General features: G+C 33.6%; 1 protein-coding gene across 1 annotated transcript in view; it reads left to right on the top strand.

Moving 5' to 3' along the window:
* The window catches only part of RALYL (RALY RNA binding protein like), an 875975-nt gene that overhangs the window by 700934 nt on the left and 156490 nt on the right, over nt 1–18551 (top strand). Inside the window, exon 4 of the mRNA XM_024126995.2 lies at nt 3667–3699. Coding sequence (XP_023982763.1) covers nt 3667–3699 — 33 coding nt within the window. The remainder of the gene's footprint in view (nt 1–3666; nt 3700–18551) is intronic.

Here is an 18551-nt window from a genome sequence, read left to right as displayed (position 1 = left end):
ATTTTTGATTCTATATTCATCAGTGATATTGGTCTGTACTTTTATTTTTTTGTATAGTATCTTTGTCTGGTTTTGGTATCAGAGTGATGGTGGCCTCATGGAATGAATTTGGGAGTGTTCCTTCCTCTGAAGTTTTTTGTAAGAGTTTGAGAAGAATTGGTGTTAGCTCCTCTCTAAATGTTTGATAGAATTCACCCGTGAAACCATCTGGTCCTGAACTTTTGTTTGTTGGAAGATTTTTAATCACAGTTTCAATTTCATTACTTGTGACTGTTCTGTTCATATTTTCTATTTCTTCACGGTTCAGTCTAGGAAGTTTATAGCTTTCTAAGAATTTATCCATTTCTTCCAGGTTGTCCATTTTATTGGCACAGGGTTTTTGTAGTAGTCTGTTAGGATGCTTTGCATTTTTGTGGTGTTTGTTGTAACTTCTCCTTTCTCATTTCTAACTTTATTGATTTGAGTCCTCTCCATCTTTTTTCTTGATGTGTCTAGCTAATGGTTTATCAATTTTGTTTATCTTCTCAAAGAACCAGCTTTTAGTTTTATTGATTTTTGCTATTGTTTTCTTTGTTTCTATTTCATTTATTTCTGCTCTGATCTTTATGATTTCTTTCCTTCTGCTAACTGTGGGTTTTATTTGTTCTTCTTTCTCTAGTTCCTTTAGGTGTAAGGTTAGTTTGTTTATTTGAGATTTTTCTTGTTAATTGAGGTAGGATTGTATTGGTATAAACTTCCCTCTTAGAACTGCTTTTGCTGCATCCCATAGATTTTGGGTCATCGTGTTTTCATTGTCATTTGTCTCTAGGTATTTTTTGATTTCCTCTTTGATTTCTTCAGTAATCTCTTGGTTATTTAGTAACCTATTGTTTAGCCTCCATATGTTTGTGTTTTTTATGTTTTTTTCCCTGTAATTGATTTCTAATCTCATAGTGTTGTGGTCAGAAGAGGTGCTTGATATGATTTCAACGTTCTCAAATTTACTGGCTTGATTTGTGACACAAGATGTGATCTATCCTGGAGAATGATCCATGCGCACTTGAGAAGAAAGTGTAATCTGCTGTTTTTGGATGGAATGTCCTATAAATATCAATTATATCTATCTGGTCTATTGTGTCATTTAAAGTTTGTGTTTCCCTATTAATTTTCTGTTTGGCTGATCTTTCCATTAGTGTAAGTGAGGTGTTAAAGTCCCCCACTATTATTGTGTTACTGTCGATTTCCTCTTTTATAGCTGTTAGCAGTTGCCTTATGTATCGAGGTGCTCCTATGTTGGGTGCATATATATTTTTAATTGTTATATCTTCTTGGATTGATCCGTTGATCATTATGTAGTGTCCTTCCTTGTCTTATGTAACATTCTTTATTTTAAAGTCTATTTTATCTGACATGAGTATTGATACTCCAGCTTTCCTTTGATTCCCATTTGCATGGAATATCTTATTCCATCTCTCACTTTCAGTCTGAATATGTCCCTAGGTTTGAAATGGGTCTCTTGTAGGCAGCATATATATGGGTCTTGGTTTTGTATCCATTCAGCAAGCTTGCGTCCTGGTTGAAGCATTTAATCCATTCACATTTAAGGTAATTATCAACATGTATGTTCCTATTACCATTTTCTTACTTGTCTGTAAAGCTTTTGTTTTCTCCATTGAATCTGAATGAGAGCCTTGCCGGGTAGAGTAATCTTGGTTGTAGGTTCTTCCTTTTCATCACTTTAAGTACGTCATTCCACTCCCTTCTTGCTTGTAGAGTTTTTGCTGAGGAATCACCTGTTAACCTTATGGGAGTTCCCTTGTATGTTATTTTTCGTTTTTCCCTTGCTGCTTTCAGTAATTTTTCTTTGTCTTTAGTTTTGTCAATTTGATTACTATGTGTCTCAGCGTGTTTCTCCTGGGATTTATTCTGTATGGGACTCTGCGCTTCCTGGACTTGGGTGGCTATTTCCTGCCCCATGTCAAGGAATTTTTCGACTATAATCTCTTCAAATATTTTCTTGGGTGCTTTGTCTCTCTCTTTTCCTTCTGGAACCCTTATAATGTGAATGTTGGTGCATTTAATGTTGTCCCAGAGGTCTCTTAGGTTGTCTTCATTTCTTTTCATTCTTTTTCTTTATTCTGTTCCACAGCTGTGAATTCCACCATTCTGCCTTCCAGGTCACTTATCCCTTCTTCTGCCTCAGTTATTCTGCTATGGATCCCTTCTAGTGTAATTTTCATTTCAGTTTTTGTGTTGTTAACCTCTGTTTATTTGTTCTTTAATTCTTCTAGATCTTTGTTAAACATTTCTTTAATCCTGTCGATCTTTGCCTCCATTCTTTTTCCAAGGTCCTGGATCATCTTCACTATCATTATTCTGAATTCTTTTTCTGGACGGTTGCCTATCTCCACTTCATTTAGTTGTTTTTCTGGGGTTTTATCTTGTTCCTTCATCTGGTACATAGCCCTCTGACTTTTCATCTTGTCTATCTTTCTGTGAATGTGTTTTTCATTCTATAAGCTGCAGGATTGTAGTTCTTCTTGCTTCTGCTGTCTGCCCTCTAGTGGATGAGGCTATTCTAAGCCCTTTTTTATATACACGGAATGAAATAGGACCAAAAAAGGGGTCATTGTCTTCATTGTTTAGACTCATATAAAAGTAAAATCTTTTGACTTAACTCTAAGGTAGTCTCATCAGTTTTCCATGTCAAAGCATAATCAGCTGGTGTTCAGTGAATGTTTTTTGCAGAATTAAATTTCTTGCCATTTTTCTACAACTATTTATATATTAATAAAATAGTTTAAAACATGAAAGCTTCTTAAAAATTTTAAACACTAAGGTTTAGATTAAAATGTCCTCAGCATTTGCCTACATTTAACCCATAATCATAAGTTTAAAAACTTACACCTACCAACTGGTCTCCTCAATTATTAATTAAGAAATGTTTAGCAGTGGATCATTTCCTGATTAATTTACCTTTTGCAAAGATATAGTTAATTTATGAAATCAGAAAATTAGCTGGAAGCAATCCTAGCCTATTTTATAGTGGAGAAAGTAAGACCCAGAAGGTTTTTAGTGGCTTGCTCAAGATGTCACAACTAGCCAGAAGCTTCAGGATTACAATTTTCCTTTACTATGTTAGGAGGTACAAAGAATACCTGGTTCTTTGGAGACACAGAGCAGGCAAGAGAATCCTAATCTGTGACCTGGCTTCCCCTGCCCTAAGTTGTTTTGCTGCCAATAAATGACCATGAATGGTATGCTGCTTCTGTCTTCATTACAAAATATTTACTGGAAACAAATTTTTCAGTCAATATTTAACCAAATATAAATTGTTTCACTACTACAACTATAAATAGATGTATTAAAAATTATACAAATTGCTTTAAAAAAATAAGTAAATGTAGAGAGTAAATCAGAATTAGACTAACAATAGTATTATCTTAATTAAATGCTACGTTTCCATTCCATGTCTCTCTCATTTTATTTAGCCTCTGCATTAATCCAGACAGAATTTGAATTAGTCCAGATTATCTCTTAATATATTATTTATAGTTTTTTACTAGTGCCAAATTGTGCATTTTCATCCAAACAGGTAAAATAATTCTGTCAGATTCATATAAAAGCAATTTTAAGTGTACAGCAAATTGCTATATTAAAATAAATTTTTCGTTATCTTTTTCATAGACTTGAGTCAAAGGAGCCTTTCCTGTCTGTTGGGTGAGTATATGTCTAAATTTTTAAAATCTCAATTCTCTAATTGATTTTTAATTCAAATTAACAAGGTCTTCCAAGACACTATTTTCAGTCCTTTTAAGCCATATTCAAAGTCATAACCTACCATTGATTCATCATTTCCTCAGCAATAGGGTTATTTACCTTTAAAAGACAACTTAAATGCTCTCTGGGCTGTTTTCTGATCTCAGAAATTTAACTAATGAATGTAAATGAAATCCTGTATCCTATATAAATCTAAAAAGGTACACAGTGATTATCTCATCACGTAAAAGTGTGCTCTGATTGGTTTTAAAAATTCCTGTGAACCACAGTTTCAGTATTCCTAGTCTGTCTACTCATTTTTGTACTGTTTGTTTTCAATCTACTCTATTCTGTATTTCTTCCCCCTTTTTCTCTAAATCTGTATCCAAAATCTTTCTCTTCTTCCCCTTTCTCTAATTTCACTTTTATTTCTCCACTGCTCACACTGACTGCTTCTCTGAACACAAACTGAAAAACCCTGAAGCAGACTAAGACTAATGCTTGCCCTCTCTGATAGTATCGTTCTGAGTCACAGTACATATTCTAATAATAATATACTGTTGACAAGAATATGTATGTACTATTTTCAGCCATTTAGCTAATTAAGACTCAACAAAGATGTTTTTACTGATCTATTACATAATCCTTTGACTAACATATTAAAATGTTCTATTAAGGGATTTCTGCCTCATTATGGTTGATGTTATAAAGTGTCAAAAAGCATTGGAAGATGTGGCATCTAGTTTAGAAGAAATCATGCTGTATTTGATAAGAAAAAAACACCACACACACACATAGGCAGTCATGACCAGAAACATAGGATGGGGTTAGATTTTTAAATGATGACATCAGTTTTCTTTTATTACTTTGCTTGCAGCAGGTGAATATTTCTGTCACTCATTGAACAACATGGTTCTCTCTGCCCTTCTACTCCTCATAAAAGCTTTTCAGAATGCCATTTGAATCACAGGAATCAAAATAATTGTTAGGGGTTCTGGGAGAGAAAAACAGTAAATACATTTATTGGAGGACTTCATGAAAAATGAAAGGTCAAGTTGATCTGGTTCAAAAAAATCATTAGCACATACTTCTTTCTTTCATTGATCATCAGATCCTATTTTTAAAAAACTTTTAAGCCTGAAGTAATCTTTTGTTTTGAATGCATGTGTCCTGCCTTCAAGTCCGGAGGCTGGAATAGCTTCTCTTTATGCCTCAGTGCAGTTGTTCTGCAGCATTTCCTGTTCTCTCGACTACTTTGAGGTGGAATCCATTTTTTATTGCAAACCTCGGTTTTACAAGGGCAGATGCTGAGTAGTCTTTGTTTTAAACTTAACAGGCGTTTAGAACTCAGTATTAGAGCACTGAGAAAAACTCTCTCAAAAGAATGATATATCACTCAGGAAATACTACTCAAAATGGGAAAACTGGCATGGCAGTAAGAAGATATTGTTTTCCTTAGATTTGTCTTAAAATAAAGTGGGGGAAACAAGCAACCCAAATAGTTCTGCTGACTGGATACTTTAATTTATAGCTAAATGTCTCCATTCTCCTGTAAGAAAATTATTTTGAATAAAATTGTCCAAAAGTATGTATGAATGTCTATCCTGACCCTGTTCAGTAAAAGGAAAGAGTGATAATGAACATAATGGACACATATGAGCCTACTAGGCAACAGGTAATCTACTGCAAGAACCATGATTCAAATTTGTGTCTTTAATTTAGTCACTTGCCAAAGGGGATAAATATGCATGATGTACTGTCTATGGTATCAGTTGACATGTGAGAATTTAAGGTCGAGTTTTTCTAGAGCCCTGCATATCTTATTACATTAATTTTAATTCTATGTTCAATAAAATTACGGTAATGAATAAATCAATACTAAATATTGTATAATTCAGTCCATTGCCCTACAGTGTCTGAAAGCACTTATTAATATATATGTACTTCTAGAAGTTGCTTTCACTCTCATAGACTCTGACACTTACAAGCTAGTTTTATTAATTTAGTCAGTTACTTAAACTCCCAAATCTCAGGTCCCTAATCTGTTAAATGGAGATAAAAAAGGAAAATTTAAATCAGGGATTTAACACTGTTCTTGGCACATAGTAATTGTTCATAAATGTTAGCTATTATTACAGTTATGGAAGGTATATTCATATATAATCCTCTAAAAACTCAATCACAGAGGTCTGAATAGTTTAGAGAAAACAACTCCACTTCTATAACTCCGCTGTGAGTTGCATGGGGAAACCAAAAGAAGTTATTATAATGGGGAGAGAAAAATGAAAATGGTGAATTGAATAAACATGAGAAACAATATTATGTTTCATATTTTAATGATGAACACTAATAATTGTTATTTAAAATTTTAATGGGACTTTAAGAAACAAGAAACATCTAAAATAAACAACCTAACCTTACACCTAAAGAAATTAGAGAAAGAAGATGAAAAAAATGCAGTTAGCAGAAGGAAAGAAACCAAAACATCAGATCAGATATAAATGAGAAAGAAATGAAGGAAACGATAGCAAAGATCAATAAAACTAAAAGCTGGTTCTTTGAGAAGATAAACAAAATTGATAAACCATTAGCCAGACTTATCAAGAAAAAAAGGGAGAAGACTCAAATAAATAGAATCAGAAATGAAAAAGGAGAAGTAACAACTGACACTGCAGAAATATTAAGGATCATGAGTGATTACTACAAGCAACTCTATGCCAATAAAATAGACAAACTGGAAGAAATGGAAAAATTCTTAGAAATGCACAACCTTCCAAGACTGAACCAGGAAGAAATAGAAAATATAAATAGACCAATCATAAGCACTGAAAAGGAAACTGTGATTAAAAATCTTCCAACAGACAAAAGCCCAGGACCAGATGGCTTCACAGCCAAACAAAAATGCCCCAACGGAAGAAAACTGCAGTCCAATATCACTGATGAATATAGATGAAAAATTCCTCAACAAATTACTAGCAAACAGAATCCAACAGCACATTAAAAGGATCATACACTATGATCAAGTGAAGTTTATCCCAGGAATGCAAGGATTCTTCCAGATATGCAAATCAATCAACGTGATACACCATATTAACAAATTTAAGGAGAAAAACCATATGATCATCTCAATAGATGCAGAGAAAGCTTTTGACAAAATTCAACACCCATTTGTGATAAAAACCCACCAGAAAGTAGGCACAGAGGGAATTTTCCTCAGGAACAAGACAAGGTTGCCCACTCTCACCACTATTATTCAACATAGTTTTGGAAGTTTTAGTCACAACAATCAGAGAAGAAAAAGAAATAAAAAGAATCCAAATTGGAAAAGAAGAAGTAAAGCTGTCACTGCTTGCAGATGACATGATACTATCCATAAAGGATCCTAAAGACGATACCAGAAAACTACTAGAGCTAATCAATGAAATTGGTAAAGTAGCAGGATACAAAATTAATGCACAGAAATCTCTTGCATTCCTCTACAATAATGATGAAAAATCTGAAAGAGAAATTAAGGAAACACTCCCATTTACCATTGCAACAAAAAGAATAAAATATCTAGGAATAAACCTACTTAGGCAACAGAAGACCTGTATGCAGAAAATTATAAGACCCTGATGAAAGAAATTAAAGATGATACAAATAGATGGAGAGATATACCATGTTCCTGGATTGGAAGAATCAACATTGTGAAATGACTCTACTACACAAACAATCTCCAGATTCAATTCAATCCCTATCAAACTACCAATGGCATTTTTCACAGAGTTAGAACAAAAAATTTCACAATTTGTATGGAAACACAAAAGACACCGAATAACCAAAGCAATCTTGAGAAAGAAAAACGGAGCTGCAGGAATCAGGCTCCCTGACTTCAGACTATAGTACGAAGCTACAGTAATCAAAATAGTATGGGACTGGCACAAAAATAGAAATATAGATCAATGGAACAGGATAGAAAGCCCAGAGATAAACCTACACACTTATGGTAACCTTATCTTTGGTAAAGGAGGCAACAATATACAGTGGAGAAAAGACAGCCTCTTCAATAAGTGGTGCTGGGAAAACTGCAGCTACATGTAAAAGAATGTAATTAGAACACTTCCTAATACCATACACAAAAATAAAATGGATTAAAGGCCTAAATGTAGGGCCAGACACCATCAAACTCTTAGGGGAAAACATAGGCAGAACACTATATGACATAAATCACAGCAAGATCTTTTTTGACCTACCTCCTAGAGAAATGGAAATAAAAAAAAAAATAAACAAATGGGACCTAATGAAACTTAAAAGCTTTTGCACAGCAAAAGAAACCTTAAGCAGACAAAAAGACAACCCTCAGAATGAGAGAAAATATTTGCAAATGAAGCAACTGACAAAGGATTAATCTCCAAAACATACAAGCAGCTCATGCCACTCAATAACCAAAAAACAAACAACCCAATCCAAAAATGGACAGAAGACCTAAATAGACATTTCTCCAAAGAAGATATACAGATTGCCAACAAACACATGAAAGAATGCTCAGCATCATTAATCATTAGAGAAATGCAAACCAAAAGTACAATGAGGTATCATCTCACACTGGTCAGAATGGCCATCATCAAAAAATCTAGAAACAGTAAATGCTGGAGAACGTGTGGAGAAAAGGGAACCCTCTTGTACTGTTGGTGGGAATGTAAATTGATACAGCCACTATGGAGAACAGTATGGAGGTTCCTTAAATACTAAAAATAGAACTATCATATGACCCAGCAATCCCACTACTGGTCATATACCCTGAGAAAACTATAATTCAAAAAGATTCATGTACCAAAATGTTCATTGCAGATCTATTTACAATAGCCAGGACATGGAAGCAAACTAAGTGTCCATCAACAGAAGAATGGATAAAGAACATGTGGCACATATATATGGAATATTACTGAGTCATAAAAAGGAACGAAACTGAGTTATTTGTAGTGAGGTGGCTGGACCTAGAAACTGTTATATGGTGTGAGGTAAGCCAGAAAGAGAAAAACAAATACCGTATGCTAAAACATATATATGGAACCTAAAAAAAGAAAAAAAAAATGGTCAGAAGTAACTAGGGGGAAGACAGGAATAAAGATGTAGACCTACTAGAGAATGGATTTGAGGATACAGGGAGGGGGAAGGGTAAGCTGGGACAAAGTGAGAGAGTGTCATTGACATATATACACTACCAAATGTAAAATAGATAGCTAGTGGGAAGCATCCGCATAGCACAGGGAGATCAGCTGGGTGCTTTATGACCACCTAGAGGGTTGGGGTAGGGAGGGTGGGAGGCAGGGAGATGCAAGAGGGAAGAGATATGGGAACATATGTATATGTATAACTGATTCATTTTCTTATAAAGCAGAAACTAACACACCATTGTAAAGCAATTACACTCTAATAAAGATGTTAAAAAAATAAAATAGAATAAAATTTTAATGGGAAGAAATATTGATAAAATTTTAATTTACATCTCTTCTTAATGTAAATTAGGGAGTAAAATTCTTCCTTTGATAAATTTGCTACAGTAATTATGAAATAAAATATTTAAGTGTCACAAACATAAATTCAAATTAAATATACCTGTAGAAAAATTCGTCAAAGTTATAACACAAGGAAATATTTGCATATGGAAAAAGTTTAGGGAATTGTGAAAGGAAATTAAGTGAAATTTCAGATCTTAGACCTTCAACTATATGGTGATATAAGAGGAACTTTCTTTCCTATGCACCAGTAAATGATTAGTAAAATAATCTAATTGCGAAAAATTTAAAAATAACATTTATCCTGGAGTGAAGCATGAAGGCTCATTCCAGAGTCTGATTCTGTTAATTCACGCAGGTCAATAGATGCAGTGTTTTCCAAGACTATCTAGGCAATTCTGATACCAGCCAGGGCTGGAACCACTGTCTACATCATGTATGCAGCCTCCCTCATCCTTTCCTTACAAGCATACACAGGTTGTTCTTGCAGACATTTATGGTCTCTGGAATCTCCTCAAAAATCTTTGAAATACAACTTCCCATGGTCTCTCTCTGTTTTGGATATATATGGCGGAAGTGGACACATTGATTGAGAACTGTCTTGGAGTTCATCCATCAGAGACCAGGATAGATGTAAACAGATGAAAAGGTGTGCCATGGAGGTCACCATGGTGCCTAGGGAACACACTGCCTGTGTTCATTCTAATGTCGGCCTAGACCTAAGGTTGGGATTATATTATTAAGTACTATTGTTTAATATTTAATAAATATTCTATTACATGAGGATAAAATGTTTTATATTAAAATTATTATAAATATATTTAATATAAATTGATATGTAACATATGTATTACATATGTAAATTTATTAAACTATATCATAAAATACATTTTTATTATAAATAAAATACATTTAAATAATAGATTTAAACATTCAAGTTCTTTCCTATCTAACTCACCTAAAAGTAAAAAAAAGCAATCAACTCTGTTTTTTAGAGTGGAGCTTAGGCTTGAGTGCTAAATGAGTACTAGATGGTTGATATTCTACTCATCCTCAAAACATTACGTTTTAGAGCAATTTAGAAAACTCTTCTGGCAAATGTTTTCTTGTATGAGGCATCAGACAGATTCTGATTTTGGAAATAAGCTGGAAGAGAACAGACATCAATTTGCATTCAGAAAAGTGAGTAAGAACCAAGCAATGGTCTCAATTAAGAGTCTAAGATATAAATCTTAGTTTGAAACTAGTCTTGCCTTGAAAAATTTTTTTACAGCTTTTTAATGAAAAAAAGAGATGAGGGGAAAGGAGGCTTCTGTTCAGTTGACATTTGAGATTCATAGTGTAAAAGAACATGTCAAGACAATGCATGAATTCCCTTCAAGAGCAAGTGGCTGTCGACACTTTGCAGACACTAAGCCACTTAAAAGTATATTCAAGGCACTAAGCAAAATCTTCCATGTGAATTATTTCCTCTTACCTCTTTAGCATGAAGTTAACCTTTTTCAAAGACTTTTACTATGAATGAGTTGTATTTTGGAATTGAAACTTTGAATCATACCAATGATTTTACAATTGATGAATTTTTGTGTGAGTAGCTTTATTATGAGGATGATTATTTACTGCATGGGTGAATATTTTTTTCAGATTTTTTCATTTTATTAGAATAATTTAAATAACTCAGAAGAATTTGAAATTTTTATTGGAATAGCTCAGAATATATTGTTTCTCAGGCCTGGCTGAGAGACATTAAAAAACACATCAAGGATAAAAATATCAAAATTATTATATTTATCTCAGTTAAAGCACTGGCTCTATGAGTGAGCTAATCATGGACCAGACAACGGATTTCCTGCATCCCCTGAGAGGTACCTGACCTATTCTACTTAAGTCCAACCAAGAGAAGGCTAACACTGCCAGGGCAGCAAAGCTCACCCTACAACTAAAAGTATTCCTAAGTAATTGCTAACATATACATATATATATATACACACACACATATATATACACACATATATATATATATACACTCATATATATACATATATATATATATATATATATATATATATATATACATGCACCACACTGCATGGTATGTGAAAATTCCCCAACCAGGGATCTAACCCATGGCCCCTGCAGTGGAAGAATGGAGTCTTAACCACTGGACCACCAGGGAAGTCCCATGCTAACAGCTTTATTATTTAGTTAAATAATTTTCCTTGGGGAATATTTCCCCCTTTTCTTTCCAGTCTTGGAACTGAATTTGGAGCTTCAGTGTACTTCTGCTATTGTTATAAAGACATTATTAAACCTCAAAATTCTTATTAGGTCAAAGATTTGTACTAGTTTACTTTTATCCAGGTTTTGTTTGAGACTTTGTATTTACTGACAGATGCTATAAATTATTATACCATTAGCTACCTATTTTAGGAGACTAATTTCTGCAATTTGGTTTTCTTAGTTTGAATCCCATTCTGTCTTTTCCTAGCTAGATGCCTTGGGCAATTTCTTTAACTCCTCTCTGCCTTCATGTTCTCCCCTGAAGTAATAACTAACTCTTAGGGCTGTTGTGAATAAGATAATATTGCAAAGTGCTTAGAACAGTATCTAACACATAGCAAACAGGGATAGATATCAATTGTTATCAACATTCTGTGCAACATCTAAGTTATAAATCTTTAATAAAGGAGTGAGTTCCTCTGAATTACAGAAATTCCAACTAATTAAATCCAAAGGTCTGAATATTCTAGAAGAGTGGTAATGGATTGAATTCTTGGAAAGGAAGTTCAGAAGAGTGAAATCAAGCACAGTAGTGAAGAAATACTTTACTTGGGAGATCTTTGAGGAAGATAGACAAGAAAGAAAGAAAAGCACAAAGACAGGAAGACAGTTTTGGAACGTGCTCAGATTGATATAAAATAACAAGTACAATATTTAAAATTTTAATAATAGGAGCATGAAAATAGGAAAGCAAAGCCAATTTAGGAATAGTTGCAAAAGAGCATCAAAAAGTAAAAAAAGAGTTATAAGACTGCTGTAAAATGATTGGTTTTTACCAATGATTTAGGAATTAAAAGGTGGTCAAACTAGGATTTGAGAAGTTGAAGAAATTGGCCAGATTGTCCGGAAAATTTTCAAGACAAAAAGTAGGACTTGAGTTTATCTTCAAAGTGAAGTAAGAATTCAATAGAGAGGTTTTAAGAGTAGCATTTCTGTAAGAAAGAATTGGAAGAAAAAATTGGCATCAGTGAGAAGAGACTGCACCAAGCACGTCAGACATCCCAATCTAACAAGCTTGAAAGTTCATGAAAAGACAGGAGAGAGATTAAGATTGGTGAGTTAAAGTAGTGGCTATATCCTCAGAAATTATAACAATGCAAGGAACTTCCTTTACATTCTAAGGATTCAATAGAGTCATTGGATGGTTGTAGGTGTATTTGTTTGTCTGTTTTGCTTTTAACTGAAGAATGTTCTCCAAAGTGAGGTCATAGTAGAGTCACTTAGAAAGCTGTTGCAATAATTCTGGCATGACTTGAAAAGATTTAGAACTTGAGCAGAATGAAATCACCTCCCACATGTTAGAATGGCTGTCATCAAAAAGACAAAAGATAACAACTGTTTGTGTGGATATGGAAAAAAAGGGAGCCCTTGTACACTGTTGGTGGAAATGTAAACTGGTGTAGCTACTATGGATAATGGTATGGAAGTTCCTAAAAAAATTAAAAATAGAACTACTTATATGATCCAGCAAGCCCACTTCTGGGTATATATACAAAGGAAATATTTTAAAATTAGTATCTGGAAGAGGTACCTGCACTCCCATGGTCATTGCAACATTATTCACAATAGCCAAGATATGGAAACAACCTAAATGTCCACTGACAGATGAATGGATATAGAAAATGTGATAATATAATATATGTATGTATACACACACACACTGGAATATTATTCAACCTTTAAAAAGAAGGACATCCTGCCATTTGTGACATCATGGATGAACCTGGAGGGCATTACGCTCAGTTAAATAAGCCAAACACAGAAAGACAATACTGCATGATCTCACTTATATGTGGAAGTTGAAATAGCCAAACTCAGAAACAGAGACTAGAATGGTAGTTGCCAGGGAGGTGGGGCAAATGGGGAGAAAAATTTTCAGTTGTGCAGGATAATTAACTTCTGGGGAACTTTTACTTACAGCATGGTAACTATAGTTAATAATACTGTATTGTGTACCTGAAATTTGCTAAAAAGGTAGATCTTAAGTGTTCTCACCACAAAAAAAGTAACTATGTGGCGTGATGGATATGTTAATTAGCTTGACTGTGATAATCCATTGCATAATGTATATGCATATCAAAACATCACGTTGTGTACCTTAAATGTATACAATTTTCATTTGTCAAAAAAAATCTAAAAAAAAGAATGGAAAAGAAAGCCTGATGAAATATTTTCTTTAATAGTATCAGAATCAGTGTGATTGAATAATGTCTTAGAGGATTCTCAACTGAATTTGGTGGATCATGGTGACAGAATGACAAGCAAAAATCCAGGTATAGTGTTGAAACTAAGGGAAAGTTAGCAAGAAACTGTCCGTAAGCTTTAAATATGCCCATCAGACATCATGGAATCACTAATGGCCAATTCAATGCCTATCTTTTGATATTGTGGTTCCAATTTTCTCTAGGTCTCCAGGGAAAAAGGGATAAGGGGATAAAGCCAATTTTCTTCTTCTAAAAATCTATTTTTAAATTTTTTTAGACTCAGGGCTACCACAAAATTAATGATTCCTTTAGCAACTGCACTTGTTTCATTTTTTTCCAAGGTCCTCCAGGCTACTTCTCTGTACACAAAATTTCCACAGTGCTATTTTTGTAATCTAAAGCAGTTGTGCTTTCAGGCCTGATGCTACAACTGTAATTTTAATTTATCAACCTGCCACTCAGTAAAATGCTGTAAAAACATTTGAACACTGAAACCCATCATTTATTTCTGCACTTGTCAATGACAGTCTTCTGTACTTGTCAAAATCATTTAAACTGCACTACAATAGCATATACAATATCACAAATAAATTGGGTAATCAATCATGTATGTATATATTTTGACACTGGTGTCTTGAATGCATGGGTTCCAGGACATAGTTTTAAGAAGCAAGAATTCATTACACTTCAATAATAAAATACAGTAGAGTCATCAAAGAGTCTTCCTCAATTCTTAAATTTAAAAATGTCTTAGGAAACACAGGGGCTGATTGTGACTGAAACATCTTTTGTTTCTTTAGTGAAATGTTCTCCTCAGGTACAAGGAAGTAATTGCAGATTATAGCAGGGAGGAATATAGTGTTACCTGGAGGGAAGAAAATACATAGGATCATCAAGTAGATTTATTTAAGTTCTGCTTATAAAGAAAGCAGTGGTGCAGGACTTTATAGCTGATGATATTTCAAAAGAGTGTTATTAGCACTTTCACTACTATCTAATTCATTCGTATAATAAAATGTCACATTAAGCCAAATGTCACAGTTCATATCAATTTTACTTTGAGAATTGGTAACATTATATATCATAGGCAGCCTCCCCCCAAAGTTTGGATGAGACCTTTGATCATAATAAATTAAAGCATTTAAAATTAATCTATCATTTGATATAAATATATGTAGAAATAAAAAGCACCTGTTCAATCATTAAATCCATTCAACCCAATAAAAAATCTGATCTCATACAGGCTATATGTCTGCATAAGACAAAATGTTGTTAAAATTATAACTTAAATAATATTGACTAAATAATCTGTACCATTTAAACTCTTAGCTATTAAAATTTTCACCCATTTAATTACTTTTAAAAGGCAAGTCTAATGAGTTTTAAAATATGTTGAAGATTTAAAATCACTTCATTACTACACAATTCTAACTTAGCCAAAGTAATTTATAGACATTAAATACCTATACATAAGAAAATAAATAACTAAACTTGGCATACATAAAATCCCACCATGGGAAGAACTAATCTTGAGTGATATTATGGAATCAAATCTAAAGCAATCAAGGCTTTGACAGGTATGTTAACTTATACAGATATCACTGTTTCCTTATTGCCACGAGCACTGTTGTTGAGGAACAAGTTTCTAAAGTGTCAAGCCACATTGGAAAGGGTATGCATATAATCTGATTGATGAAAGATATATTTATTGAATGTATATATGAATAAAATAGAAATGGTGGCTCAGATCATTTAGATGCCATACATAGAAATATTGCATGAAGAGAGTGCTATTGATTCAATTTGAAATGAAATCTTAGTCTCCGGTACTTTTAAAATCTGTCCTGAAAACAATCACTCACTGGAAATAAGTATGCAAAATAAATAAAGTGCTTTGCTTTCATTAATCTGAAATCAACCCAACTCAAAGGAAAGAAAATTAGTTAAGCTTATTTGAAGAGAATAAATTCTTGCTCCTATTTTAACTCCATAAAATATACCTAAAGCTGGCTTTCCAATTGAATCATACTTGATTATCTAAATAATTTCCTGGAAGCAAGCACTCTTCTTAGAGGGTTCAAGTTATTAATTAGCCTTTATTTTTTGTTGCTCACTGAATCATTACTGATTTTCATATAGATAAAATAGATACTATAATTCTTTTAAAACTGGAAAACTGAGACATAGAGAGGTGATGTAATGTAATCTCCATAAAGATACATAGCACATTAGTAGCCATTTTGGAATGGAGTCCAGCCTAGGCCTTTTGCTTAAAGAGTTGACAATTTCATGCATACTAACATTTCATGCTCTCTTCTGAGTTTCATATTCATTTGAATCATCATGAATGCCTAAATAATAGCTTTAATTATTCAGGAAAATAATTATGTACATAAAAATTTATTTATTGCTTTTAGAATCATTGTGAATCCCAGATTTGCATTATAAAAGTGATGGCAAAAGTTTTGAAGCCTCACTTTCCAATTAAATTCTGTTCATCCAGCGAAGAATGATTTTTCTATATTTCATCAACCTCAAAATGTGACCTTTTCAAACACTTTTAATGACATTTTCAAAGTACAGAATACTTTTTGATTCAAAAGATTTCCTACTTAATGCTGTAGAACAAATCAGTTATCACAGCATAATCAATAGTGGCCAAATATTAGCAAAAGCCAGGCATCACTTGTGCTTTAAGAGCTTATCAGGGAAAAAAATACATTGACAGGCTATATTTCTGCATGGTAACTAAGGTTTATATTAAAATGAAAAGCCAACCCCCAAATGTTTTATGTTTTTAGAAACCTTACTATTTCTTCTGTGAACTTTTTACTAGATCACACTCAAAACTCAACATTTAGAAGCTGCAGGCCATGTTCAACTTCAGAATGATATAATGGTGCCTGTGGTTTGACTCAATGGTAAGCTACCCTTAACTATATCTTCCCCTTAGCTTCAATGAAAAGCATATGAAAGATGGAGCACCTGATGAGACATTTCTCTCAGATGTTGGCTAAATTATCATATCATAAAGGAGGTATTTCAATGAATTTTATGTTATAGCCCAACTGGATACTAAAAATCTTGAAAACTGTTTTAAAAAGTGAGGCTTTCTAAAGAAGTTATTTTTAAAATGTGTTACTTAAACATGGACCCTTTATTATCCACATTAATCTCAAGTAGGCCCATGGCAGGCTAAATACTCCAAGTTCCCTTATAAGACCACCAAGTCACAGATTAAGGCACTGCCTGATAAATCAAAGCACTCAGTCCTAATTTTCTTCAGTTATCAGGTTTTCATCTGAAGCTCTTGAGAAAGAATTTGATAGCATCTCTGCCCTTTGCATAATGAACAGCTGTTCAATTCCAATAAGTGCATCTATTCATTATTTGAAGGACACTGTAAGTGTGTGTGTGCAAAATGTTATGTGAGAACAACATCAGCTGCTGTTCTAAACTAACCTACTACACAAGAATAGTTTCCTATTGCATGATTGAATACTGAGCTTTCCTTCCATATTACAAAGATCACACACCAAATTATCATTGCTGGAGAATTTAGGAAAATATTTAGACATTTACTTTTGACAATGACAGATGGAGGGTGATGCCAAATTATGTAGACTTAAATAACTAATATGTTGAAAATATTCTGCAATTCACAATATTTTTGAGAACACTGTTAATGGCTTAATATTTAAACTTTCAAAGTACAAGTTAAAAACAAGAAGTGAATGTTATGATGCCATTTCATTCTAATCAAGACTTCATTTCCAGGATCTTTATCCTTATTTCTGAATATCAATTCAGTTATATTTAGGTGAAATTTACACAGTGCAAAATTCTGTTCAAGTAATCTTGCTAGGTGCAAAGCAAATTATAAAGGTGGATTAGACCAGTGTTTCTCATGGACTCAGTAAAACATTGCCAATCCATGAATTGTTTTTTACCAGTCTATGACTAATTAAAGTACAAAAAAGATGAATAAGCATTTGGAAACTTTTATAGCATTTTGATACTGCTGTGACACCTAAGTGTATGATATTGTATTTTATGAAATTATTAGTCTGTGATGGACTGGTAATTTTAAAATTAAAATCCTGGTCCCTCACTACAGCAAGCTGAGAAGGCTTGGCTAAAACTAAGTCTTTGTTTCAAGGACATTATCATCTAATGAAGAGGGTAAAAACAAATGAGTTGGTGTCTATAATACAAGACATTGCTCGGTAACTCTAACCTAAAGAAGATACAATAAAAATAGGCAAATATCTGTAATGTAAGACACTACTTGATTTTCCTTGAAAGACAGGTGGTTATAAACAAAAAGTCATCAGGCTGTTGATATGGGACACAGTCAAGCAGGTTTGGTTTCTGTTTTGGAGATAGCTAGTAGTATCATTTGGCTACACCAAAGGGTATCTTAGAAGAGACACTGAATTTTTAACTGAAAAATTAAACAATGACCACATCAGAAAGACTGGAAATACCTGACTGTGTTTCAATCTTTCATCAACTCCTCCCTCCCTTCCCTCTCCTGCCTCCTCTCTCTTCTCTTCTTTGCCTTCATTCTTCCTCTCTCCCCTCCCATTCCCCCATATTTTCTACTCCTACCCCTTTGCTTTATCTCCCTCTCCCTTTTCCTTTCTGCTTATTCTATCATATTCTTCATTTTAAAAAATATATGCCCCCAAAAGGAGCTTATGTCTTCTTGTCTAGTCCTCAACTATCCCCTTTGCTTTGCAATAGATTTCACCATTGGAAGGAATGATGGTATAAGTGAAATGTTTGCTGCATGCCAGAAATCACATTAACCACTAACACTCCAACCGAT

Source organism: Physeter macrocephalus, chromosome 15 (genome assembly GCF_002837175.3).
Source record: "Physeter macrocephalus isolate SW-GA chromosome 15, ASM283717v5, whole genome shotgun sequence".
Classification (NCBI taxonomy): Eukaryota; Metazoa; Chordata; class Mammalia; order Artiodactyla; family Physeteridae; genus Physeter; species Physeter macrocephalus.
This window is presented reverse-complemented; position numbering and strand designations above follow the sequence as displayed.